The sequence below is a fragment of the Callorhinchus milii genome, unplaced genomic scaffold (genome assembly GCF_018977255.1).
Source record: "Callorhinchus milii isolate IMCB2004 unplaced genomic scaffold, IMCB_Cmil_1.0 Scaffold1, whole genome shotgun sequence".
Taxonomy (NCBI): Eukaryota; Metazoa; Chordata; class Chondrichthyes; order Chimaeriformes; family Callorhinchidae; genus Callorhinchus; species Callorhinchus milii.
In genome coordinates this window covers 21,764,263-21,791,813 of record NW_024704742.1, presented here as the reverse complement: position 1 = coordinate 21,791,813, position 27,551 = coordinate 21,764,263, and the positions used below count along the sequence as shown (strand labels likewise).

Sequence of the window (27,551 nt, the reverse complement as noted above, 5' to 3'; positions counted from 1 at the left end):
GCGAGACGGTTGGTTGGTTGGTTGGAGAAGAAGAAGAAGAAGAGGTGCTGGAGCTGGTGCGCACGCGTGAGTCGAGGTATCGGGGAGGCACCGCGCATGCTCCCGTCGAGGCGGTCCCGTGCCGGGGGGAATCGTGGGTGCGCGCGCAGCCGCCGACTGCAACCGACCGCCAGCGGACGGTTCTCGGTGCGCGCTTCGTTTCGTTTCCCTCAGCTCTTTTCTTTCTTTCTTTTTAAAACGGACGTTAACTCCCGTACCTGCTCGTTGAGCTGAGGAGGAGGAGGAAGAAGGAGGAGGGAGGAAGGAAGGAAAAAAAAAGGGGGTCAACAAGTGTCTGAATGATCGTTCGGTTCGGCTGCCGCGAGCGCAGGTTGTGGCGGTGAGGAACCGCCGCCTCTCGTGCTGTGCTGTTGCCGTGACTACAAACGGGAGGTGAGTGAGGACCTCTCCCCCTCCCCCCCTCCCTCCCCCTCCACTCCCGCCCCCATCCTTACACCGACTGCTTCATAACGGGCGGTGAGGCAGACGGCCCCTTCAGAGCAGTTTGCGGTTATCGACAAACTTAAGTCAGGGTACGTGGAGTCCTGTAGCTCAGTGGTTAGAGCACTCGCTTTGCAAGCGAGAGACCTGAGTTCAATTCCAGGCAGGTCAGGGCGAAACCTTGGGCAAGTTTCCTTACTCCACACAGAGCCTAATAATAATCCCTCCAAAACCAAAAACAATAATAAATTGGTCATTTTCAATCTACGACTGTTTGTGGGACATTGCTGTGCGCAATTGGCTGCCGCGTTCGCCCACAAATACACAGTCAATTCACTTTACAGTGTGTTCTGTGAAGCGCTTTGGGACGTCCTCCCGACGTGAAAAGCGCTATATCAAATGCAAGGATTATTATTATTAGATAGATGGCGTTCCTACGGGTGGAGCGAGGAGGCTCCGAGGCTGAACTTGTATGACAACAACTCGCATCATGTGCCCAGCGCCCGGCCCTCGGCGTGGGGCCGCGCCTCGCAGGGCTGCCGGGGGGGCAGGTGTGCAGCTTCATCGCCCCGCTCGGAGGCGACGGCTCAGAGAGGGCGGTGCCCTCCCGGCACCTGGTCCAACCACCGCGGCAACTGGCGTTCAGTCGACCGTTGTGTTTGTGTAATTTAACGGTAGCCGGTAAGGGCGCACTCGGTAATCCGAATTCAAGATCCTCATCCTCAGCTACAAGGCCATTCACGGCCTCGCTCCCTCCTACCTCTCCGACCTACTATCCCCCAACTTACCTGCCCGTACCCTCCGTTCCTCTGGCTCCGGTCTGCTCCACGTCCCCCGCCCCAACCGCCCTACCATCGGTGGTCGGGCCTTCAGCCTCTCAGCACCGAGGCTCTGGAACTCTATCCCCCAGTGCCTTCGCCGCCTCCTCCCTTTCCTCCTTCAAGGCCGGTCTCAAGAACTTTCTCTTTGACTGCTTTCAGCTCCCCTCTCGACTCTCTACCCCCTCCTCGCTCCCTCCCTTCCCTCCCCTCACCCTGACCATTTCCCCCCTCCTCGCTCCCTCCCTTCCCTCCCCTCACCCTGACCATGTCCCCCCCTGCTCGGGTCCTGACCCAACTGTACAGCGCCTTGGGACGTCCTCCCGACGTGAAAGGCGCTCTGCTCTATAAATGAAATCTTGTTGTTGTTGTAATCCGTCATGGCAAGTGCGCATTCACTGACGGGTTAACAACAACAACAACGAAATTACATCTATAGAGAGCGCCTGTCACGTCGGGAGGATGTCCCAAAGCGTCCTGAATTGTCAGGCGTCGGAGGAGGGGTGGCTTAAGGGTGTGGGAGGGCGACCAAAGGCACGGTCGAAGAGAAGGGTCTTGAGACCGGCCTTGAGACAGGCCTGAGGAGTCTTGTAGCTCAGTGGTTAGAGCACTCGCTTTGCAAGTGAGAGACCTGAGTTCAATCCCAGGCAGAGGGCGAAACCTTGGGCAAGTTTCCTTACTCCACACAGAGCCTAATAATAATCCCTCCAAAACCAAAAACAATAATAAAAATAAATTGGTCATTTTCAATCTACGACTGTTTGTGGGACATTGCTGTGCGCAATTGGCTGCCGCGTTCGCCCACAAATATAGTCAATTCACTTTACAGTGTGTTCTGTGAAGCGCTTTGGGACGTCCTCCCGACGTGAAAAGCGCTATATCAAATGCAAGGATTATTATTATTGAAGGAGGCAAGGGAGGAAGCGAGGCGAAGGGAACATGGGATGGAGTTCCAGAGTGTGGGGACAGAAAGGCTGAAAGCCCGGCCACCGATGGTCGGGCGGGAGATGTGGAGCAGGCCGGAGCCCGCTGAATGTAAGGGAGCCGCCTAGGGAACGTAGGGAGTGGGCAGGTTGGAAGGGTTAAGACTACATTTCCCTGATTCAATGCGTCTTGACCCGTCATCGCATGCGCACTTACCAGCAAACATTAGATTTGCATTAAATTGCAGAAAATGAATTTCTTCTGTGCATGTGTTGACTGATCAAGTCAATGCTTTCTGCGATTCAATGCTGCTATCCACTGGCTAGTAAGTGCACATGCATTGATGGGTAATTTCAGCGATTCAAGGGCTCCAATAATTGAGAGCAGTGAAGTGTTGTTGCAACTTAGGAGGTGAGTAATATGAGTAATGTAAAGAAATCTAAGTGGTTTTGATAGGAAACTGAATGTCACTTGGGTGAATGTGTGATTTAGGTGTTTATGCGATTTATAAACATAAGACTTGTGCAAGTTTTACTGTACAATTGGCTCTCAGATAGACTAGCTGTCTGTGCGATGCATCAGAGCATGCGATCCCATCCTCTACTGAGTGCCCACACCAGCTACACCATCCCTTTATGGGCCTCGTTGTTGATCTCTTTCCCTTTGAAGTGACGAGTTATCTATCAGGAGTTTACTGTAAATCAATCCTTGCATTCGATATAGCTCCTTATCATGTTAAAATATTTCACAGTGCAAATTTCACAGAATTTACTGGAACTTGCAGTGAATATGTATTATAATAAACCTTGCATTTGATATAGCACCTTATCACATCTTCGAGACATCTCTAAGCGCGTCACAGAATATACTGTAAATTGAAATGATTGTATATTTTGTGGGTGAAATTATAATAATATAATAATCCTTGCATTTGTTACAGTATTAGTAGGTGAATGTGGCTGCCAATTTATGCACAGCATTGTTGCACAAACAGCCATGAAATGAATAATCAATTTTATGTCTGATGTTGGCCGGGACACCAGGAGAAGCATACAGTGCAATGGGATCTTTAATGTCCATCTGAACAAACGGACAGGATATCAGTTTAATCTGAAGGACAGCACCTCTGACAATATACTGCTGAACTAGGCTGACAGTACTCGACTAATGCATGCACACACAAAACGATCTTTAGTTAAGGGCTACCATTTCAATTGCTCTCAGGACGTTTTTATAAATTGTATTTATAAATGAACTTTGCTTACAACTTTTAACACTAGCATATTTGCTATTAATTTAGAAATCCCTAGTCTTTAATGCAAAGCTAGGTTTTCAACAGAATGTCTGTTGGACATCAAGTCCTGGATGAGAGCAAAGTTTCTTCAGTTGAACGTCAACAAGACCGAGGCTCCTGATTGACTCCTGTCAGCGCCTCCTCACCTCAGGCGCTGACAGCATCACCATCCATGGTTGCACACTCCACCTTGCTAAGCCAGTCCAGAACCTTGTCACCTTGTTTGTCCCTCAACTATCCTTTCTACCCCACGCCACATCTGCGTCTTGACCCGCTCTGCCTTACCCCACCTCTGCAACATCGCCCGGCTCCGCCACTGTCTCACGCCGCAGGCCGCCGAAACACTCATACACGCCTTCATTACATCGAGGCTTCACTACGCAAACTCATTGCTTGTCAGCCTCCCCAACTCCTCCCTCCACAGGCTGCAGATCATCCAGAACTCTGCAGCCGGTGTCCTCTCCCGCACCAAACTTCGTGACCCTATCACCTCCATCCTCGCCCGACTCCAGTGGCTTCCCATCACACAGAGGATACAGTTTAAGATCCTGGTCCTCGTCTGCAAAGCCCTCCATGGTCTTGCTTCCCCCTACCTCTGTGACCTACTAACACCCTATCGTCCTGCTCACTCCCTTGGCTCAGGGGGCTCCGGCCTGCTTCGCATCCCCCGCCTCACTCGCCCCACTATTGGCAGGCAGGCCTTCTGCCACCCGACCCCCACCCTCTGGAACTCCATTTGGCAGTCCCTCAAACTAGCCCCCTTCCCTTGCCTCCTTCAAGACCCTCTTAGACCGTGCTTTCGATCACCCTGCTTCCCCCCCCCCGCGCCCGCTACCCTCCCCGATCCTGACCCCCAGCTTGGGTCTGAAACTATCTGTCCAGCACCTTGGGACGTCCTCTCGACGTGAAAGGTACTATGCAAATGTAATTTTGTTGTTCAACATTATGAAGACGTGATACTCCTGCCTTGGAGTGTCAGCGAAGCCTGTGATTCCAAGTCTCATGTGGGGGCTTGAACACACAACCTTCTGACTCAGAGAGTGCTACCACTGAGCCAGGCTGACACACACAGTAGCATTGCCTGATGTTGGTTTGAGCTGCAGCTTTGTGGAAAGAAAATGTCTACAAGAGAGAATTTTCTTCCCCCACCCCACTCTATCCCCAAATTTTACCCCCTTATTCTGATTTTATAATGGAATATGGTTCCAGTGGTAACTGGTACCCTCTAATGCCTCTCCTGCCTTACATCAGCTAATTGTCTGCAGAGATCAAACCTGGGACATTTTGAACTTGAATTGTTCAGCTTCATTCACTCTTCAGCTTTGCAAGTTAAGCAATTACAGGAGCCAAGCAAGATTGTTTATGTGGTTATTTCTTATTCCTTAGGTTTTGAGACAACGTGAAGTTGGAATCAACAAAATTAATTGAATAACAGGTTGAATCTTCAGCGTATGTGACTATCAAAAGCATTTATTCCAGCCCATTTAGATTGATGTTGAAGTTGCATTTGGAATGCTGGCTGCACTTTTGTACATCTTGCCTTCAAAAAGATACTGAAGTGAATGAGAAGGTTTGGAGAAGACCAGCAATAATAATTCTGGAACACAGTTACAAATTATGAAGAGAGGTTCATACACATTCTATTTTTTCACTGGAAAAGTAGTTTGAGGAGGAATATAATCCAAGCCTTTAAAATTGTGAGAGGCATAGACTGGAGGTTCACAAATATATTCAGACAGGGTCCATTGACCTCATCAATCTCACGAGATCTAGATGGCACTTCCACTTAAGACTATTACTGCTCGAATGTACTCTGTGATTTGTAGTTCAGTTCCAGATCTCATTCCTCATTTGGATAATTTCAATATTATACAATAGAAAAACAATCACCTATAGTCCACTTGGCCTTATAAGTTTGTCTGCATCAAACTTCAGAGTATTATCTTAGCAAGAGGCAAATTTTGTTGGAAATATATGAGTTTAAAGGATAAATAAAAAATGTCTTAGGCAAGAGTCCCCTTACCTTGTTTTTGTATATAAGATGCCTGTCAAAATGGTTCTTCCTCAGTTGTCCCTCAGCAACTACCTTCCCTGTAATAGAGGTCAAAAAATAAAATAAAAATTTGCTTAAGAAGGGGATAGTTTTTTAAAAAGAAAATGGCCGATAGTTAACATGGAAAACTAAATTACACCAAGTGTATTCAAGGTAGTCGAGTTGACGATCTAATGCTATTTCTTGGTTGATTACTAAAGTTGCATGAAACTCCGAGAAGTCATTAAAATTATAAAAGGGTTCAGTAAGTTTAGCATAAATAGGCTGTTCCCAGTTGTTGATAACTCTGTAACCAGGGAACCCAAGTAAATAGCGACTTGAGATCTAAAAGAGAATTTAGAAGGAACTTCTTTCTCATAGGTTCATAAGGATATAGAACTCTGGAATATGGAGGAAAGATTAGGTGCAATTAAAAGGAAATACAAGAATATGTAAGGGAGTAAGGAGTGGGTGGAGACTATTGGAGTAAAAGTGTCAGCAAGGATTAATTGGGCTGAATGGCCTGTTTCTGCACTGTACAGACTATGTAAAAGTTAAAAGAAATTGTAGGAAAACTCACAAAATTGTCCTCAAGTGTAATTTTTGTGCTTTCCTCAGGAATTATGGATAAAGTTTGCATTGTTATATTAGCTATCTAACTTTTGGGTTAGAATGAATTTACAAAGAACGTACAGCACCGAAACGGCCACTCAGCCCAATCGGTCCATGTCTTGGTGTTTCTACTAATGTGATATAAATACAGTACACTTATTAGGGACTATAGCCAGACTAATTGGGGGTGGGAGTGAGCCTGTACCCGAATTGTAATTGTTTGAATTCTACCAGCAGAAGGTATCAAATACGTTATCTTCTGATTGCGGATTCAAGGGATTCAAAAACTCTGAGTCAAAGTTTATATCCTTGGCTCCGTAAAGGGCAGCAAGCGTGATGTTGCCAGTGTGACTAGGAGAATGCCAGTGAAGGTCTACATGTGGCCTGTGGAAATTTTTGGTCAATGGAAATTTGTTTTAATTTTTTTGTTTCGCGCCCAGTCCTGCTACGTTCAAATTTTGAATACCTGGAAGGTTTAGCCAATTCTTGAATTTTGTTTTGCAGTTTTAGATGGACAATAGGTGGCGCTGTAGTCTCGGTTGTGAATTCCCTCCACACTGGCTATTGAATTGTAAAATACTTGGCATGTTGATGCTTTCAGGATGTAACCTGTGTCCGAACATGACTGCACAAAGATTTTATTTGTTGTTAATAACAATAATAATAATCCTTGCATTTGATGTAGTGCTTTTCACGTCTTCTAGACGTCTCAAAGCGCTTCACAGAATATACTGTAAAGTGAATTGACTGTATATTTATGGGTGAAATGAAGCAGCCAATTGCGCACAACAGTGTCCCACAAACAGTCGTGGATTGAAGTGACCAATTTATTATTTTTTTCTTCTTCAGGGATTATTATCAGGCGTATAGAGTAAGTAAGTGTAGAGTAAGTAACTGTAGACTAGCTACCCTTTCTAAGTTTCCATAGTGTTATCTATTATGTTGTGAACTGTAGCCAAGTTTAAAATGTTGGTTTTAAAATAACTAACATCTATAGCAACAACAAAATTACATTTGTATAGTGCCTTGCATGTCGGGCGGACTTCCCAAGGTGTTGGACAGTCAGTTTTCAGACCTGAGCTGGGGGTTGGGATCGGGGAGGAAGCAGGAGGGTAGGGGTGGGGGAAAGGAGAGTAATCGAAGGCACAGTTGAACAGAAGGGTCTTGAGATGGGTCTTGAAGGAGGCAAGGGACAGGACGAGGCGGAGGGACTGCGGGATGGAGTTCCAGAGGGTGCGGGCAGAATGGCTGAAGGCTCATCTGTCAATGGTGCGGTGGGCGAGGTGGGGGATGTGAAGCAGGCTGGAGCCTGCTGAACGGAGGGAGTGGTCCGGTTGGTAGGGGGTTAGGAGGTCGCAGAGGTAGGGGGGAGCAAGGCCATGGAGGGCTTTGAAGGTGAGGACCAGGATCTTGAACTGTATCCTCTGTGTGATGGGAAGCCAGTGGAGTTGGGCAAGGATGGGGGTGATAGGGTCAGGGACCCTGGTGCGGGAGAAATCACGGGTATAGGATGCAATTGCTGAATGTCAGTACAGTATAATGCGAAAGAGGTGTATGTATATTACCACATTTTTCTTTGCCAAAACCGTTAGTGGGCTGGTGAACCAACATATATTTCTTATTCATTATTTCCTAATTCTACTGTGATGATTTTAAGAAAAGGTGACTCTTATAGACGCTTTTGACTTTTTAAATTTTTTGTTTCAATTTTGTGTAGACATCTACTACACATTGGAAACGCAGAAGAAAGATGACCACCCCAAGTAAGACTCCACCCGGTGAAGATCCAAAGCAGTTGGAAAGAACTGGCACAGTGCGAGAAATAGGCTCTCAGGCGGTTTGGTCCCTTTCCTCTTGTAAACCGGGTATGCTTGCAGATCAATTGTCTAGTTTGTGAAATCATTTTGAGTTTTCATCTCTAATCTTAACTTTGATTCAACTCATGAATTTATGATCTGATAAATGAGCAATGATGATAACTTTGCAGCATACTAGTATGAATCACTGATAACGTTGAGAGCACCTGACTAGCTTAGACCACCATGTGGTCACACCACCCCTGCATCACCATCCTTAGTCTTCAGTGTCCAGGGATATTGACTGTGACCCGATTTAATCCCGTGAGCAGAAGATGGCTTATTCGCTAACAATTGCTATGCTGGTACTGGCAGCAACGAAAAAAGCCGGAACCGAAGAAAGATGGTACTGGCAATGCAATTGCACTTAGCTGGGAATTCTTTCTCTTTCTCTGTTTTCCAACCTCTTCCCCCACCCCGACCCCATTGGTCTGGCCAGGCAGGTTTTTCGTGTATATCCTGGTTAGTGCTTCGAAATATCCTCCTAACATGAACAGTGCTATATCAAATGTAATTAATTTTTTTTTTTTTTCAGTACAAATCCGGGATTCACTAGTAATGCTAACAAGGATTGGCTATTAAACTATATACTTCACAAAAATAATGGAGTTATAATTTTTAATTCATCAGGATTTGGTGTGGATCAGTTGCGTGATGATAATCTGGAAACCTATTGGCAGTCAGATGGGTCTCAGCCTCATCTTGTCAACATTCAATTCAGGTATGAGTGTATAAGTTGGGTAAAATCTAAGCTTTCACTTAAATCTGATGTAGTTTGTCTTCATGTCAACCTGTGTGTTTTGTGTTTCCTATAAATTGTTTTTCAAAAATATGCTCCCATCATTCTGAGGAAGTCAATATTTGAAAGCAGCTTTTTTAGAGAAAACTAACATTTTCGTATTCCTCCATTTCATTTTTAAAGCAATTACAGTTAGTAGTTCTGTGCACAATTGGCTGAAGGGTTTCACGGACCAAAGTCACTACACTTCTGTGAAGTGCTTTTGAGACGTCTCAACAGCATGATAAGGCCCTATATCAAATGTAATAGATTATTATAGTATGTGAACATGTGATTGACGGTATACAATATGTTCCAACTCATTTGAAAATATCCCAATGAGACGCTTATCAAATGACTGATGTGTGTTAATCACTGCTTCATCGTACGTAGTAGCAGCAGCAGTCACGGAACATTATGTAAAGGTCGCAATGTCATCTCTGGATCAGGTAGTCGATTTAAGCCCTATAACTGGACTTGAGCTCGTAATCAAGACCAACTCCAGTGCAGTGTTGGGAAGTGCTGCCTTTTTGAAGATGTTGCTCTTTGAATGAACTGTTAGACCAAGATCTCAGCCAACTGTTGACGTGAATGTTAAATATCCCACAATGCAATTCAAAAAGAGAAGTGGGGGATCTTCTGGTTCACTGACCATCATTGAGAAATGGTCCATTCATTTCAATACCATTTTTGGGACCTTGATGAATGTAAATTTACTGTTGTTTGCCCATTTCCTTCACTTACAATTCCTTATGACACACTTGACATTTCAGTGTTCTAGGCGATATAACAAATGCAAGTTTTATTATTGCAATTTTATGGCATGAAAGTCTCAAAAGGCTGCTTGCTCTGAAGCCTCAAGCCAAGAAAATGTACAGGTGTCCACCTCAAAAGAGTACCCGGATGAGAGTAGGTTGCTTGTCTACCCTTGGGTGCATTTGGTGCAAAATGTGGGGGAGTACCAGCTCAAACTAATTAAACTTGTGTTCCTCCAAGATCATTGAAGCCTGAAGTTTTACACTTCATTCTATTGTGGGTGTACACTGAATGCACAAACAATTGCAATGAAATGTACTTGCTTTTTTTAAATTTGAAAGATGAACATTTGAAAACGAATGTGAAAAATGTAAGGGGTTCCAAGTCCTGTATTGTATAGATATCAAAATAATTGAGGTATTAACCTTTTTGCAGCTACAGGGCTATCCTGTTATAAGTTACACCTGATCTGAATATCTGCTTATAATGTGGGTCTAATATGGGTGACTGCTGTAATGGATGTGCGGTATACCACTCATCTCTAGCTGACTTTCCTCGTGAAACAATAGCCTCTTTTCTGGTCATCGGGTCACTGAGTTTGAGGGATCTGAATTGTAGGACTTATCCTGGGTCAGTGACTGTCCTGGTGTTTAATGCTCTCGCACATTCTGGCTCCAACGAGAAACTCTGTCATCAAGTTTTCCCCTTCTAAATTAAAAAAAAGTACTAAAAATATAGTCTCCAGAACTTGACATTTGTGGTGCCTGTGTGCCTGGCCACCCAGATAGTGTTTATACGGAGTTCTTGGAGCACTTGCCTGCCAGGATGGTATGTGTCTGCTTCTGATTTTCTTCCTTCCTCAAAGCAGTGAAGCGTCTCAACAAGAACAAGTTTAGAAGGAAAGCTATGTTTTCTATTATGATGGAAATGCTGTTTTGCTGTGTAATTAATAAGAGTATTTTCATACAATTAGGGAGGGTGAATAGCATTACCTAGCTCCTATCTGTGGAAGTTCATGGAAGACTTGGCATGATTGGAGACATTGAATATGAGGCATAGTAAAAGTATAGTCAACAGCACCTGAAATTCTTTTTTCCAATTGTTTGAATTTCAGGATACAAAATAGTGTTTTCTATAGTCCTATTCCTATTTTCCGGTTATGGCCATTCTTTCTTATTCCAGCTATATTCCACACAGTATTCTCAGGGAATCAAATGAGGGGGGAGGGAATCATGAGGGGAATATCCACTCCAGTATTTTATAAAAGTAGTGACCCTTTGTGACATTATTTCTGTTCTTGAATTTAATGCTCCTACCATTTGCAACTTCATTCCACAATCCCTTCGCCTCACTCCCTCCCTTGCTTTCTTCAAGGCTAGTTTCAAGACCCTCCTCTTTGACCGCGTCTTCGGTCATTCTCCTAACCCTACCCTCCTGCCTCCGCCCCTAGCTCAGGTCCAAATCCTGCAACGGGACGTTCTCCTGCTGTGAAAGGAGCTATATAAATAATTTGTTGTTGTCGTGTTGTAATTCGGTTAATTTGATAATTTGTTGTTCCGCAGTTGTATTTTCAAGAGAGAACCTGATAGATATCTTAAAAAGATATTCAATTTTCAGAGGTAAGGTGGTAGATAAGGTACTGTGAAGCACTCTGAGATGCTGTCCAGCATGGAGGGCGCTGTATAACTCCAAGTTGTTGTTGTTAAGGTGGATAAATTGGACTGAATGGATTGCTCTTTCAAGCATCCAGCACAGACATAATGGCCCTATGGCCACTTTCGGAGCTGTTAATTTCTGTAGTTCTACTTTACATTTTTATTTGAAGTACTTTCATTAGAATGTCTGATCATGTGGCGCGTCACAGACTTTATCCCAACCTGAGGGAAACATCATGGAGGCTTCCTAAATTCCATAGTTAATCGAGCAGAAATTGCAGAGGATTCTCTCAACCCCACATCTCCCCACTTTTAAATATGAGCGCCAATCATTTCTCCGCAGCATATGTGGAACATATGTGCCTGAAGTTGGAGCCAATTTCTTATAGCTTTGTGTGATAAGCAGTGGGCACTTTGCAGGAGAAGCAGTATGTCAATTTGGCTACCATTTCCCTTTTTCAACCCCAATATTTGTGAAGCTATAACGTCTGTAACTCGTACTTTTATTATTCAGATGTAGCAGCCCCATATAATGTACATTTTGGTAGGTCTATTGTTGCATTTAGCTTGTCGATTCTTGGTAAGAACCCATACTTTGCCTTCACAGCCACTGGTTAAATATACTTCAGTGTTATGTGGAAGATGCCTAGAATGAAAAGGGATTGCTTATCTAATAAGGTCTTCAATCATGCGGGTATTTACATCTCTGATTCTTGGAGGGAATGAGAGAACTAGGTTTTCCTCTCACCGTTGGAAATGGGTCAACACCATTAGGATCCAAGTGGACTTTTTCCTGCCCTGAATTCCTTCTAGTCATTGTTGAGTTGGGAATGATCCACTTTCCATTACAGTACAGCTCTTAAGCCGAGTTGGTATTTAATTCACTAGGTGGCAGTCTATGCCACAAGTTCATTGCAAATATGAAAGTTCTATATTAAATGCAAGGATTATTTTATTATTGCGGCAAGCTAAATGAAAGTTTCTTTAGCTTATGTTCATGTCTGCAGTTTTTTTTGTTTTTTTGGTATGTTATCTCACTATTCTAATCCTATCATTTAAACTTTCTGTTCTGTTAATTTCTGTGGTTCTACTTTACATGCAAAAACATTTTTTAAAATTAAAATAGACATGCCTTCCTTTAGCCACTTTCCATAAGCCAGAAGAGTTGAGTTGCCGTCTAAATCTTTTCCACTACCTTCATATTTTCACACCTACAGTAGCTGCAATTGAACACGGTACTCAAAAATGTATGAGCTCACCGACATCCTAAAATGTTATTTTCCTTTGGAACTGCTACACTGCACTATCAATGTTTAGACTACATAGATTGGTTACCCGACAAGTCTTATTTTATGATTATACCCTGCATTTTGTACTTGGATTTATACTAATATGCATGACCTCTAAAAGTAAAGAAATGTGATTTGCTTATAAAGGTAGGCATTTTTTGGTTGTCCTAGTGGTATAAGGCTTCATAAGTAAAGTTACCTCCAGTGCTTGGGGAGGGAAAAAATCAAGTTGTTTCATTTCATACCAGAATATTAAGGGAAGGTTCAAAGGATAAGATTGTTTTTAATAAAGATATCCTCAAGCACAACAGCAATTTGCATTCAAATAATTTCTTTCACATCACACCTTCCATGAGAGGTGATGGCAGAAGATGAAGGCTTGCACTAATCAGAAAATTGGTTTAGGTGAAGAAGGACCTTTAACTCATTTGATCTCATCCTTCCAGAATATTCACCCGGCAGTCTTCCTATCAATACATCAAACTATGTTTAAGGAGTCCAACCACTCTTTCTGTCAATACTAAATATAAGATCAAATATGGTCTCTTACTCCATTCTCTGCTCCCCAACGCACAAAATCTTGTTAAGAAGCAGTTATGAATTAGCTTTGTGAACTGACTTTTTCAAAGATCTTTTCCCTCTTTTCCCTCTTTTAATTTAGTGCAATTAAAATTTCCTGTAATTATCGTACTCCCTTGGTGCATTTTATTGTTGGGATAATTGCATGTCTATTTTCTACTTTTGCCTTGATGACCTTACAAATTCTCAAGTTATTCATTTCCTTTTCTGTATGTCATGACTATTTGTTCAGTATTTGTTCTGTGGGTTATAGTTCTCTTAATAAACATCACATTTATTAATTGAGACCTTCTTCGAGTGCGGGACAGTACCTAAAAATATATCCAGCTGAAAAAAATTGTAAAAAATTTCAGTGTGGTAAGTGTTAACAGGATTCCAATGATGTCAATGTATATTCAGTCTAAAATTACTGGTAACATTAGTTGCTACATAATCCTGTTTTCCCATGCTGTAATGTGGCGGGTTTAAGGATATGTATTTAGTCTGCAGCCCAGTTTTAGGAGTATTGATTTTATGGAAAGAAAATTCAATTTGATTCTCAGCAAGTTACAGGAGTGGGTGGGGCTGGAGGTCAATGTTATCAGTCATAATTTGTCAGTTTAGTAATGAATGCTTCAGGTACTGAAAATTGCCACAGACCACCCAGTTTCTCAAAATAAGATCCAGCCTTTCAATTGTGGGCCCCTTTACAATTATGTACTTTTGACTTTTAGAGCAATTTCATAAATAGGGTATACACTGATAAATAGGAATTTGTGTGCCATGTATTTAATTCAGAATGAGAACTGTTGCTAAAATAGAAAAAAAAACAGGCTCTGGAATTGGAGATAGCAGTCTATGGGGCTGTACAGTCATTTCATTTTAAAAGAAAAACAGTATGTACGTGGCAGACTTGGGGAGGAAGGTAAACCTGGTATGTCTGCTGCCCTGTGAATTTTAAGTTTACCTGATATTTACATTTACACTGAACAGTTTATTAACATCAACAGTTTTAAAGCGCCTTTTGAATCCCTTTGCTCGGTGTCCGACCCCATCTTTGTAAAGCTCTCCAAATTTTGGAGAGTTTTACAAAGATGGGGTCGGACACCAAGCAAGGGGAAGGGCAGATGAACATACCCATCCGTGGCTAAAGAGGCAGGTTTGAACAACAACAAATTTATGTAACGCCTTTCACGAAAGAAAAGGGAGACATAGAATGGTAGAGGGAGGGTAACATCTGAAGGCTTGGCCACCAGTGCAGAGGCGGTGGGGGATGTGTGGCAGGCCTAAGTTAGCTGAGCGGAGGAGGTGAGCAGAGGGGTAGTGGAAGATTAGAAAGTTGGGAAGCTTCTAGGGCATGAAGGGAATTATAGAGTAAGATTGTTCTATCAAGTGGTAATGAGTCCAACTATGAACTTGTTCAAGTATAAGAGATTGGCAAATATATAGCAGTATATAGAGATGATAGTAATTTTCTCAAGTGTGCCACATGAGTGGATTTTAGTTTGCTTTTGATAGGTTTCATTGAAAAGAAAAAATACAACTATTCCCATTATATGCAGCAATGAGCTGCTAATGTCATATATTTCTGATAATCTCAGTTACTAGGATTATTTTGCTTGTTTTAATAGACGAAAAACAACCGTGAAGACCTTGTGTATATATGCCGACTACAAATCTGATGAAAGCTACACTCCAAGTAAAGTCTCTGTCAGAGTGGGAAACAACTTTCATGACCTAAAAGAAATGCGGGTATGAATTTATAGCATCTTTCTGGCAAATATTAACTTAGATTCAGCAAATATGTGCTTGTAAAGCATTTGTAATGGTGTGACGTATTGCAAAGGATTTCTATAACTGTAATTCTGTAACAATATTAAATGAATATGTTCACAGCTTACCTAAGCAGACCGAGTCTCCTATGACCTAGAACTGTGCCTCTCTTGGGTGATGCAATCTTACTTAATGGCAATTTCCAGCAACACAACTCTTTAATATTTAATATAGTGGCACATGGGCATTCAACGCCTCCATTTCTTTCGGTAAGCAGACAGTTTTACTTTAGTGACAGGCTTTAGCTAATTGAATAAGATGTAGATTTATCGCACAGAGATGTTTTAAATAATTTTGTTTAAATTTACAACACAAGAACATAGAGTAATTGTAGATTCAAGCGAATCAAGCAAAGCACTTTAGAATAACTTTACAAAAGTATTGGCATGTACTCAAAGAATTAAGTTTTAGAAATTCTCCGATTTCTTGGTAGCTAGTGCTGCATTCTGCAAACTACCCAGGAGTATTTGAATCCAACAGCATCCTATGTTCACTCGTTAACTAGGGAAATTGCTCCCTTTTAAATAAAGGACACTTCTTTTGCAGTTTCCTTTCGATACTCAAAGTCCAGGTGAGAATTAAAGTATAACTTTTGATGCAGCATTTTAGATTATAAAGTTAAGCCAAAAATGTTGCTCCTGTAGGTGTAGTCCCAAGACCCTGTCTTATAATGTTCCTTTCGCTCTTATTGCAAGAAACTAGCCACACTGTCTTCAGAATCTATTGAATGACTGACTCTTTTTATATATTTGTCAAGCATGGAATATTAAAGGAATGGTACTTCAACTATTAATTTCCAAGAAGAAAAAATGTAAGCCTCAGAATTTAAACTTGTGACAGTGGCTGATATCTTAACTGGGAGTTTATGGCCAACTAATTAATGCAGACGTTTACATTTTTGAAAGATGTACATAAAGGTCAATTAGTCTATAATTCACTTCAAAATTAACATGATTTACTGTTTCGTGGATTTTTCTTAAATGGAAACCCTTTACGTCCAACAAACCACTGGTTTCTGCCCTCCACGCCACCATCAGCGGCCACGCTTTCAGCGCTACGCCTTGATATTCTCGAACACTCTTCCTGTCTCTCTGCCTTACCCCCTCCTTCAGGTTGCGCCTGAAGATCTTCCGCTTCGACAGTGCCAACAGTCACTTCCCCCGCTAGGCGCTATACTCCTCTACTGTCAAGCACACTGGGGCGCTACCCTGGGTGAGGGGCACTATATAAATGCAAATTGTTGTTGAACTTTCTGGTAACTTTAAAAATTGACAAATATTAATACCGTGGTTTAATTTGCAATATTTCTTAAATGATTTCACACTTTATTTAGGCCTTGTTGGTAAAGGACTCTCTTGGTGCTTAATCCTGGAAGGATAAGAGCAGAATGTGCAAAGGATCTTCTTCATCCAAACCAAACTTGTGATCTTGTGGAGTCACCATTTTAGACCGGTAGAATTTTTTAAAATAAAACAGATAAATGGGGAATATCTCCACTTTAAAAGACTGGGAACTACCTGGTCACAAATTCCTCACTCTAGAAAACAATGAGTGAGGGAGTGTTACCTGTGTATCATGAATTGTCGCTTTCAATGTATGTGTACAAGTATCTTTTCCCTTAAACATATGTGTTTTTTTTGTCCTTTTACAACTCTATACCTTTTTACAACCCAATGTTTTATCAGCGAACATAGTTTGTGGGTGGCGCCTTGGTATACTGAAGTTAATTTTTTAATTGGTGATTTGCCAATAATTTTGTAACATAAGCCATTTGAGTTTGGGTGTTGACTTTAAATGACCACTAGGCGTCACTGTTCTAACATAAATTCTTACACTTAATAATAATCCTTGCATTTGATATAACGCTTTTCACGTCTTTTTGACGTCTCAAAGTGCTTCACAGAATAGACTGTAAAGTGAATTGATCGTATAATGATAATAATAATCCTTGCATTTGATGTAGCGCTTTTCACGTCGGGAGGACCCCCCAAAGCGCTTCACAGAACACACTGTAAAGTGAATTGACTGTATATTTGTGGGCGAAACGCGGCAGCCAATTGCGCACAGCAATGTCCCACAAACAGTCGTGGATTGAAAATGACCAATTTATTATTGTTTTTTGTTTTGGAGGGATTACTTCACAAAGTTAGAATTTATTTTAGTTTCAGAAAAGTGTTGCATGATGTCCACTTCTGATTTTTTTTTTTCTAGAGTGAGTGACTTGTGACGAGGCAGTCCCCAGTCTTTTAAAGTGGAGATATTCCCTATTTATCTGTTTTATTAAACAAATTCTACCGGTATAAAATGGTGACTCCACAAGATCACAAGTTCGGTTTGGATGAAGAAGACCCTTTGCACATTCTGATCTTATCCTTCCAGAATAGCCATCCTGCCATCACAGCATTAAGCTGTTTTCTTAATTGGTCTCATCCACTCTTCCTGGCAACCTGTTGTAGTTATTACTGTTATGTCTGTAGTTATGTCTAGGTTAAAAAAAACTTCTGGGATCTGTTCTGAAATTGCCCTTGCAACTCTAAACCTATGTCTTCCTGTTCTACTGTCTTGGTGCATTCTTAAGCATTGATCTGGGTTTATTTTTTCAATCCCATTTTTAAAAAAAATAATTATACACATATTAGGTCCCCCTGAGATGTCTTCTCTCAAGACTTGATCCTTGACAGTTGGGCTATTAGGAGAGGGGATTAGGATGAATGAAAGCTTATGTTGAATATAAACACTGATATGGACTAGTTAGGCCAAATGGTCTGTTTTGCGCTGTAAGGTGTATGTAATTTTCACAAGTATCTCGGTAATTTGAACAGAAAGTATTCCTCCGACCTCAAACTTTCCTTCCCCTTTATGTTTTTGACCAAATCCTATTCCATTGCATAAGAATGGGAGCCATGTGGGAATTCCCTCCTTTCATACATAGCTGGAAGTGCATGGAATCGGAGGAAACCTTGTGACGTGACTTGGTAATTGATTATGGAGCAGGAAACAGAGAGTACGGATAAAGGAACATTCTCTGATTGCTGGTACGTGACAAATGGTGTTCCCCAGGGGTCTGTACTGGGGCCTCAGCTTTTCATCAATGTATATAAATAACTTGGATGAAGGAATAGAGTTTTGTATCAAGATTTGCAGATGACACAAAGTTAGGAGGCACAATAAATTCTGTAGATGGGAGCAGGAAGTTACAAAGGGACTTAGACAGATTAAATGAGGGGCAAAACTGTGGCTGATGGAATTTTCTAAATGGTGAGTAACTAAGAACTGTGAGGAGCACCTATACAAATCACTAAAAGCAAGCTCACGGGTACAAAAAGTTATCAAAAGGGCCAATGGGATGTTGGCCTTTATCTTAAGGCCCATGGAATATAAAGTAGAGGAAATAATGGTTCAACTGTATAGAGCCTTGGTCAGATCCCATCTGGAGTACTAAGTTCAGTTTTGGACACCACACCTCAGGAACAACAACAACAACAAGATTCCATTTATAAAGCGCCTTTCACGTCAGGAGGACGTCCCAAGGCGCTGAAGGATATATTGACTCTGGAGGTGGTTGCAGTGCAGTTTTACCAGAATGATACCAGGGCTTAAAGAGTTACATTAAGAGGACAGGTTGCATAAACATGGTCTGTATTCCATTGAGTTTAGATCTAATTTAGGTTTTTAAACTAATATAGGGATTCAATATGGTCGATACAGAGAAAGTATTTCCTCGGTGGGGGAGTCCATAACAAGGGGACATAATCTTAAAATTAGAGCTAGGCCATTTAGGTGTGAAATCAGGAGGCAGTTATTCATTTGAAGTGTAGTGGAAATCTGGAACTCTCTTCCCCCAAAAGGCTGTGGACGCTGGATCAAATTCAAATTGTCAAGACTGAAGTGGGTTAGGTTAGGGTATCGAGGAATATGGGGAAGGGTCGGTAATTGGAGTTGAGGTATAGATCAGTCATGATCTTATAGAATTGTGGAACGGGCTTGAGGGGCTGAATGGCCTACTTCTGTTCCTATGTTCCCATATGTAGGTAGATTTTTGCATTGCTTTGGTATTTTGTCACATGGACAAGCCTACTCTCCCTCAGGCTAAGTACATTTATCAGATTGTTGGTATGAGGAGGCATTGTGTAGGTGGTATACACATAAAACATCATTTTTGTTGGTTACACTTATGAATATTAAAGCCAATGATAAATATAAGGGATATTTACTTTCTTGTAAAGTGCCATTTTCTTCCTTCCATTTTGTGGCTAAAAGATCTAGGGTTGGTGGTATCAATCGTGTGAGGCAGCAATAAATAGGGCAAATAGGATGCTGGCTATAATTGTCCAACAAGTTGAGTTTAGATCCCTAGAAGGCATGTTCAAGCTGTAAATTGCTCTGGGCAGGCTGTATCTGCCAAATGTATTTACATTTTCTGTATTTATGCATTTTATAAATTACTTACTCAAAGTTTATTAGTTTTTTTTATTAATAGCAACCAGTTACTCGTACAATAGATTATTTATAATAACCAGCAATACAAGATCTCACAGGGTCAGGAAGCCTGTTTAAACACCTTAGCAATGAGGAATGGCAGACAATGTCATGTGAGTGAAAATTAGTACTAAAATTTCATTACAAATATTACTTACCACTTTTATTACATAAACAACATCTCACTGTTTGGTTTTGTGCTAACCGTACCGATGCAACTCATGATCATAGCTAGATTTAACATGTGCAGGATTTTTCTTTCTTCATAAAGTAGTCCAGTCCATTGTATAAATATAATCCGCTAAAAGTGTCAATATAATTCTTTCAGCATTGTTCCATAAAGTAGTATTTACGTGATAGATGCTTGTTTTGCAAAATGAAATTTCAGTAAAAGGAACCTCTTGAAATGTATATGTAAAGAGTCTTCTTTTGGGCTCTGGATAATGTAAGCCATAATATCCTCTCATAAAATTTACCTTAGTAGGTTGCCTGCTATTTGAGAGTGTAGTTATGAAACTCTTGTTCAATACAAAAAGGCAGACATTAGCTGAGCAGATCTCTAATGCTTTCTCAGTGTAGTGTCTCATCTCTATCATACACTTGAGTTCCCTCAGCGAATTTTTTAAAAAAAACTGTTTCTTTTAAAAAAAACATTGTCTGTATAATACCCGGAGAAAGAAACCTTGAAGCTACAGTTGTTTGAAACCAACTATGAATTGCTAAGAGACAAAATTTACCAATAATGAGGCTAAGGTTCCCAAAATCATCAGAGGGGTTTAGATGAAGAAGGCCCATTTGATCTCTTACCTCTACAACACTCAGCCTACCATCCTTCCATTACAGCATTAAGCTGTTGAACGAGTCCAGCTTTTGCAAATATCCTTCCTGGTAACCCATTCCAGTCACTAATTATCCTCTAAGTAAATAAATACTTTCTGATCTCTGTCCTAAAATTGCTATTTTTGCAAACCTGGACCTGGGACTTCTTGCTCTGCTGTCTTTGCATGTCTGAAAGTATTGTTCTGGGTTTGTTTTCTTAGAATCATGTATGCTTCTGTTTAGGGAATCTACAGTCCAGTCAATCCATTTTACAATATATCCTGTGAAGTGCTTTGAGACGTCTCAGCTACGTGCTAAGGCGCTACATAAATGCAAGGATTCTTATTATTTCATCTAATCATTGCTCATAGCTCATTCCTGTGATGCTGGTGATGAAACACATTCTCCTGCTCTCCTCTGCACTGCATCTAGGGCCTTGGCAGTTTCCCTTTGTATACAGTGCTCCAGGTGTGGCCCGTCCAGAGCATTGTACAGCTTGAGTATAACCTTTGGAGATTTAAGCTCAACTAGTTTGACAAGCCAGCATCCCTAGATTTCTTTCAGCTTCCTTGTTCCCCACTGACGATTTCTAGACTTTAATCTGCACTGTGCTAAGTATGCTAGTTCATAAAATTGGTTTAGATGAGGAATGGCCCTTCAGACCATTTGATCTCATCCTTCCAGAATACCCACCCTGCAATCTTCCCATCACAGCTTCAAACTGTTCTTTAAAAGGAGTCCAGCATCCTGACCTCAACCACCATTCCTGGCACCCTGTTGTAGTCATGAATTACTCTGGTTAAAGAAATACTTCTTGGTATCTCCTGATTGGCCTTTGCAACTCTAAACGTATTACCTCTTGTTCTACTGACTTGGTGCATTGTAAAGAATTGTTCTGGTTTGCTTTTTCAGCCCCATTTAGAATAAATACCTCTAATAGGTCCCCTTAATTTCTAGAATTTAGGCATCGTAGGCATGAAGATAAATATTTGTTTTATAGTATAGAAAAGGTGTCTGTCTATTATATCTGTGGCTTCAACTGGACAAGTTGGTGTTCTCTTTTTCACACCACCAAAACAAGGCTTATGAAGGAGATAGGCAGCAAATATTAGCCAACAGCCTGGCTTAGTTTGCAGCATGTTTGCCTCTGAATCAGAAGATCGGTGGTTCAAGCCCTACAATAGGGCTTTGAGCATCTAGGCTGACGTTTCAATGCAGTGCCTGGGGAAGTGTTGCATTGTCAGAATTGCTGTCCTTTGACCATTAAACTGAATTCCTGTCTGCTTGTTGAGGTGAAAGTTAAAGATCCTGTGGTACTATTTGAAGACAGAAGGGAGTTTCTCCTGGTGACCTGGCCAGCAATACTCCACATAAAATTGGGCATTCACTTCATGAGTGTAGGAGACTTCTGTGCACGGCTTAGCTGTTCACCCACAAAAGCATAAAACCACTATGCTTAAATGTCAATGCGCTATCTAAAATCTAAAGATTCTTTATTATAGCATAGTAGCATCAAATAAGTTGTATGCTTGCTAAAAAGATGGAGCATTACCTCTGGTACCTCACCCTTTTTACTCAACTAGCATGCTTTGGTATGGTGAATGAATAAATTCTTGTTTTAGTAAAATCTTATAACTATATATAGAATGGTACCACATCCTGATGCTATTTAATGTTTCAAAAGCAATATATTTCAGCAATTTCTATATTAGCTTAAACTTCTATTTAAGCATCCAATTGCAGCTGTAAAAATTGCAAAATGAGCTGTTCAGGACGAGCTTGAAGAAGGGAGCTTTGCCATAGATATGGTAATGAAGCTGGATGTTGCCATTAATAACCAATTGATTTCACATTTTACCTTAATATATAAAGTTTAAAAATAAGCAAAGTAAGATTAGACTTCTGCAGAAATTATTCTAACAGGTGTTGAAGTGGGGAAAAAAAACAAGAATTTAATATTTGAAGTAACCCTTGAAATCCATTTGTAAATCCCATTTATTTTATCTACCAGCAGGGAGTGTATGTGCTTTTCTATATATTTTTGTAATACATTAACTTTTTCTCGCATCTGCTTTCAATAGCACTTTGTAATTCTCAACATACTGTAAAATTACCACCATACAACTATAATTACAACGTCAGTGCAAAACCTACATCTTGTTACAGTATTTTCTTTTGAAATTCCTGTATTTTCATTTGTTTACTCAATATTAAACAATGTTTCTTCAAAACTTAATTACGGAGCAGTAAAATTTCAAGTACATTTGTGTATTTTATTTGTTTGAAGTACAACATCCAGAGTAGCTAAGTTAATGAACTATATTTTAATTTTGTGCTGCTGTATTTACAAATCTGTTCACAACTAATACTTGTGAATTTTATTTTTATTTTAGATTAGTTGCATTGTGCAAAAATTACATTCTTTGTATTGACTGAATGTCAAATTCAGATTCTAAATGTATGTGGTTTATTTGGAGCTCAGAAACATTATAGGAGTGTTTGCAAGATTTTGTTCTTTGGACCCAACAACTTAATCCCTTTGTAGTTTTCAGGATGTACAAATTAACAATTTATGCAAAATGGCTTCTCCATATTTCTGACATTATTGAGCTTGAGAAACTTCCACATCTTCAACAACATTTCACAGCCTTTATTGTGTGTGTGACAATTCTTGCTGTGTATCTTCACCACCGATCTTCTCTCCTTCCCCCCCCCCGCTCAGGAATACCATAATGTATACTAATTAAAGGTTCTTTTTGTTCTGAGGAATGACCCTGTCGCAGTTAAGATGTTCACTTCATATCATTGCATGTAGTGAAATCAATTTCCCTGCAGAGGTTGATGCTCTCTGATCTGACAGCAGGTTGTTGCATGGTTTTTTGCAAGTTTCTCCGAGAATTCTGAGATGGGATGTCTCACAATTTTCTTTTGAAGTGGCCAGCTATATGGTAATTGATTCATAATATAGTGCATTATTAATTTACCCAATTTCTCTGTACATTTATCAGAGTGTGTATTTGTCATGGGGTTTACTGTTTTGTCTACTTGGTGTTTTGGACTTAGCTTACAGAATCTTGGAGAAAAATGCTGAAAAGAAAAGGTTCTAATTCTATGTTGCACAACAATATATTACATTTTAAGATTAATGAATACTGTATGCACACTGGGAACTTCTCCAACAGTTTTTATCGCTCAATGTGTTTCACAATTGTGGCGAAGAATATAATGCACTAGGCACTTTTGTTTTAAAATCATTTTTTGGTTGCATATCTTAGATAGCAGCTGAGTTCACAATTGATCCATCAACAGTAGGTTCATTGCAGGAACAACTGAAAGCTAAGTTTTTTTTAGCATTTTCAACTAAATGAAGTGTTGTAAAAATTTGAATGGGTGTTAAAGGATTTAGTAAGTTCTGAGCCTAATGCATGTGTTTGAAAGCTGTTTCCTCAGCGATGTGGGTGGCAGGTTATGCTGGTGCATAATAGGTTGCTGTTGGCTCTCCACAATTTTAGAGTAAGTGTTCAACCACTTGGAAAATGTTACTATTGTCTGCATTGTGAAAGCTCAGTTCAATTTAGCATTCCCAAATGACCTTGGAAAACTATGTAAGTTGCATACATCTAAATTTGCATTTCATTTTTCTAATGTTTTCTGCATGTTTACTATTCTTTAAGTAACTAAGAATAAAATGCAACTTTTACTTGGCATCATGCTTTCATGCCTGAATCAGAGGAAATACCAAATCTTAGATAATAGTAAAGCCTGAATGCACATTCAAATTTTATACTTTCGAGAGACCTATTAGTTTTTCTTCCTCAAACACCTTGGGTTGATATTAAATTACTCCAATCTGAATTAAAGATTGAGGTGAATATGTAAATAGGATATAATGGCAATATTGCTTGGAATATTTTCCATAGTCAGCCTGGTGCATGGTGATTTATTATAGTTCAAAACAGTCAAAAGTCCATGCAGCCAAGCTAAACAATTTTTAATTCCGTGCCATGCATTTAGTTTTTGTTGGAGACTCATGGGATGTTAGCCCAGTGAATGTATGCTGTACTTGAACACTATATACACACAATGCACTCCCCTCTTTTCTAATAGAAAAATACAAGTCTACTCTGTTTTTGTTGGAAACAACTAGAATTTTGGGAAAAAGTTTTAAAACATTTAACTCTTTAAGATTTTGAATTTATTAATCCTAAAGTCCCTGTGACTTTTTTTTTCTTCTATGTTTCTTCCAACAATAGCTATGGCATCTTTAGGATATAAAAGAAAGGTCATTTTAAGTTTGTGCATAAATATTTAGTTTGTACAGATCATTGGTTAAACTGCAATTGGACTATTGTTGTTTTAGGTACCTCATTTTAGAAGGGTCGACACAGTAATGGAGAGGGTACAATGGAGATTCACAATAGTACCAGGGGTGAGAAGTTATAGTCACCTGGAGATCTCAAAGTTTTGACTGTTTGTTGAAGCTGAGAAAGGTGGAAATCTGATGATATAGATTTAATGGGATAAATGTAGAGAGTCTATTTACACTGTAGTCAGTAACAGGAGAGCATCAGCAGAAGAAAAGTATGGGGGGGGGGGGGGGGGGAGTTCAAAACAGATGAATACTCCACCTCGCTGAGCCTGTGAGGAACCTAGGTGTTTTTTCCGACTCTAGTCTTAAATCTCTCAGGTTTTGCCCATCTCTGTACCATTGCCTTAATCCGCCACCACCTTAATAATTCCTTAAAAATGTTTTCAAAAAAAAATAATGAATTGGTCACTGTATCCATGACTGTTTGTGGGACACTGAGCAGTTGGCAACTGTGTTTTGCTCACAAAACATACAGTCAATTCACTTTACAATATATCCTGCGAAGCACTTTGTGATGTCTCGAAGATGTGATAAGGTGCTATATTAAATGCGAGGATGATTATTATTATTATCTCCCCTCTGGCCACCCACGACCCTTGTCCATGTATTTATGACATCCAGGCTGGATTACCTGCCCTTCAAAAGCTGTAGACTATACAGAATTCTGCAGCTCGTATCCTTTCCCACTCTAGACTCAGCGAGCATATCACCTTCATCCTCGTCCGGCTGTATTGGCTCCCCATCCCCCAGTGGATCAAGTTCAAGATTCTTATCCTAACCTTTAAATCTCTTCATGCTCTCAGACCCAACTAACTTGCTAGCTCCCTCTGGTCAGCGGGTACTGGCATGCTTCATCTTTCCCACCATCTGCATTCAGGCTTTCAGCACATCTGCCGCATTCTGGAACTCCATCTGGGAATCCCTTGCCTCACCCCTTCTCTCACTTCCTTCGAGCTCTACCTCAAAACCTTCCTCCTTGACTGTGCTTTCAGCCATCCTCCCGTACCGCACAGCTTGGGTGCAAACCTTTAATTGTCCAGCTCTTTGGGACGTCCTCCAAATGTGAAAAGTGCCATATAAATGTATATCTCCAGATAAGAATAGCCCACAGGTCTTTGTTGGTAGATACAGGAGAGTGTTAGGATGATTGTTCTTTTTGTGCAGTGATAATATTGCTGACTTCAGTATCTCACGACACGGGAATGGCTGCAGATATTTATGTTCTGCTCCCACTTTGTGGCATATGTTAGTGCTTCAGTGAGTTGCACCATCTATTTTCAGTTGGACAAAGACAAATCAGGCTAAGGACAGCCCTGGCAGTGTAGCAACTGATCTTCAGATTAACTCGAAAGACATTTTTTTTGATTATCGATTGATTAATAGTGTCTCTTGTTCCTCAAAGTGAATTTGTCAACTATTAGTTTCAAATAAAACAACTAAATTTACTCTGGAAACAAACTCCTGGTTTTACTGTGTTGTTAAATTTATATAAATTAAAGGCAGATGTATTATATTTATGGTGCTTTTCATCTATAATACAATTTTGTTTACATGTGGTGTCCATACATCATTTCACAAAGTATTGTGTTTGGCTTCACTTAGATTGCTTGTTTACTCAATGAGGATGGGGGAGCCTCTGATTGTGTTTCAGGGCACTGAGTGGAAGAACAAGTTGCTAAGATTTAGCATGAGCTATATCACGCAATCTATGTGCAATAAATTTATAAAGATCATTTCCAACTCATCATTTGTGTGTTATTGTCTACGGGACAAAGAGAGCTATCCAGTGTTCTTATTGCGCATGAGATTGTAACTGTTCTTATGGTAGTAATATTACTTGCAATTGATATGGCATCTTATCACATCAAAACCTCTCAAAACGCCTCAGTCATTTCTGTAGAATGCAGTGAGACTGTATTTTGTAGGTGAATGCGGCAACCAATGCGCACAACGGTGCCCCACAAACGGCCATGAAGCGACCAATCCATTGTATTCTTTATCTGGGGAATTGTTGCCCAGGACACTAGCAGAAGCTCCCTTTTCTTTTTGAGCAATGCCTGGGCCCTTGGTTTCACAACTCATCTGAAAGGTGGACTCAAAACCTTGCCAAAAATGTAGTAGGTGTGAGAGTGGAAACTATCAAAAAGATAATTTGAAAGATTAATTTCCCCTTATTTCAAGAAGCTGTTACAGATAATGTATTATGGCTTATTATAGTAAATTGCGGTTTATGTTGAGAACAAATGACAACACATTTTTGATAGTTTATTTTCTTTTAATTTACAGCAACTAGAACTGGTTGAGCCCAGTGGCTGGATTCACATTCCTCTTGCTGATGTTAACAAGAAGCCCATCCGCACCTTTATGATACAGATTGCTGTGCTGGCCAATCATCAGAATGGAAGAGACACTCACATGAGACAAATTAAAGTCTATACTCCAGTGGAAGAAAGTTCAATCGGCAAATTTCCCAGATGTACCACAATAGATTTCATGATGTACCGCTGCATTAGGTGACTGAAAATCACATTGAATGCATTGGACAGTACATTGTTTTGAAACGTTACAAGCTGTTCAATGTGGCTTGAATTTTTTTAGTGTACATATCACGTAGTTTGAAAATGGTTTAGTTACACCTATAAAATCTTTTATAATGTATTGGTTTAATGTCTGATCAGAATTATTGCACCTGGGGTCGCTAATTTGGAGATTGAGTTAACCTTCTGCAAATACAGATGTTTTTATTAAAAAAAATAAAACTACTCTTGATTATAATAATTACCAATCAATGCCATGGTTAATGGAATAAATGCTGTGCAAGTTAAAGAGAATTTAAATTGGAATGCCACACATTGCCACTATGCTGTTTTTAGATAGCCCCAGAGTTCTTCTGGGATGTCTTGTATCATCTAAATAAGGTAAGCCTGAATCAAATTTGGTACACAAACCTACTTTGGGGGGAGATATTATGATATCAATAAAAGCAAATGCTAAGAAAA

At 40.4% G+C, this 27,551-nt stretch overlaps 1 protein-coding gene across 2 annotated transcripts; it reads left to right on the top strand.

Moving 5' to 3' along the window:
- Window positions 1-129: 129 nt before the first annotated feature.
- On the top strand, window positions 130-27,551 carry anapc10 (anaphase promoting complex subunit 10). Of its 2 annotated transcripts, none has more exons than XM_007899174.2 (5): window positions 130-432; window positions 7,878-8,025; window positions 8,647-8,737; window positions 14,684-14,804; window positions 26,839-27,551. In XM_007899174.2, exons 2-5 carry the CDS (start codon window positions 7,911-7,913, stop codon window positions 27,067-27,069), a joined length of 558 nt encoding a protein of 185 aa, XP_007897365.1. In that variant the 5' UTR covers window positions 130-432; window positions 7,878-7,910; the 3' UTR covers window positions 27,070-27,551. The 2 variants fall into 2 exon arrangements, with proteins under 2 accessions (XP_007897365.1, XP_042197210.1); XM_042341276.1 differs by lacking the exon at window positions 130-432 and adding an exon at window positions 5,062-5,143.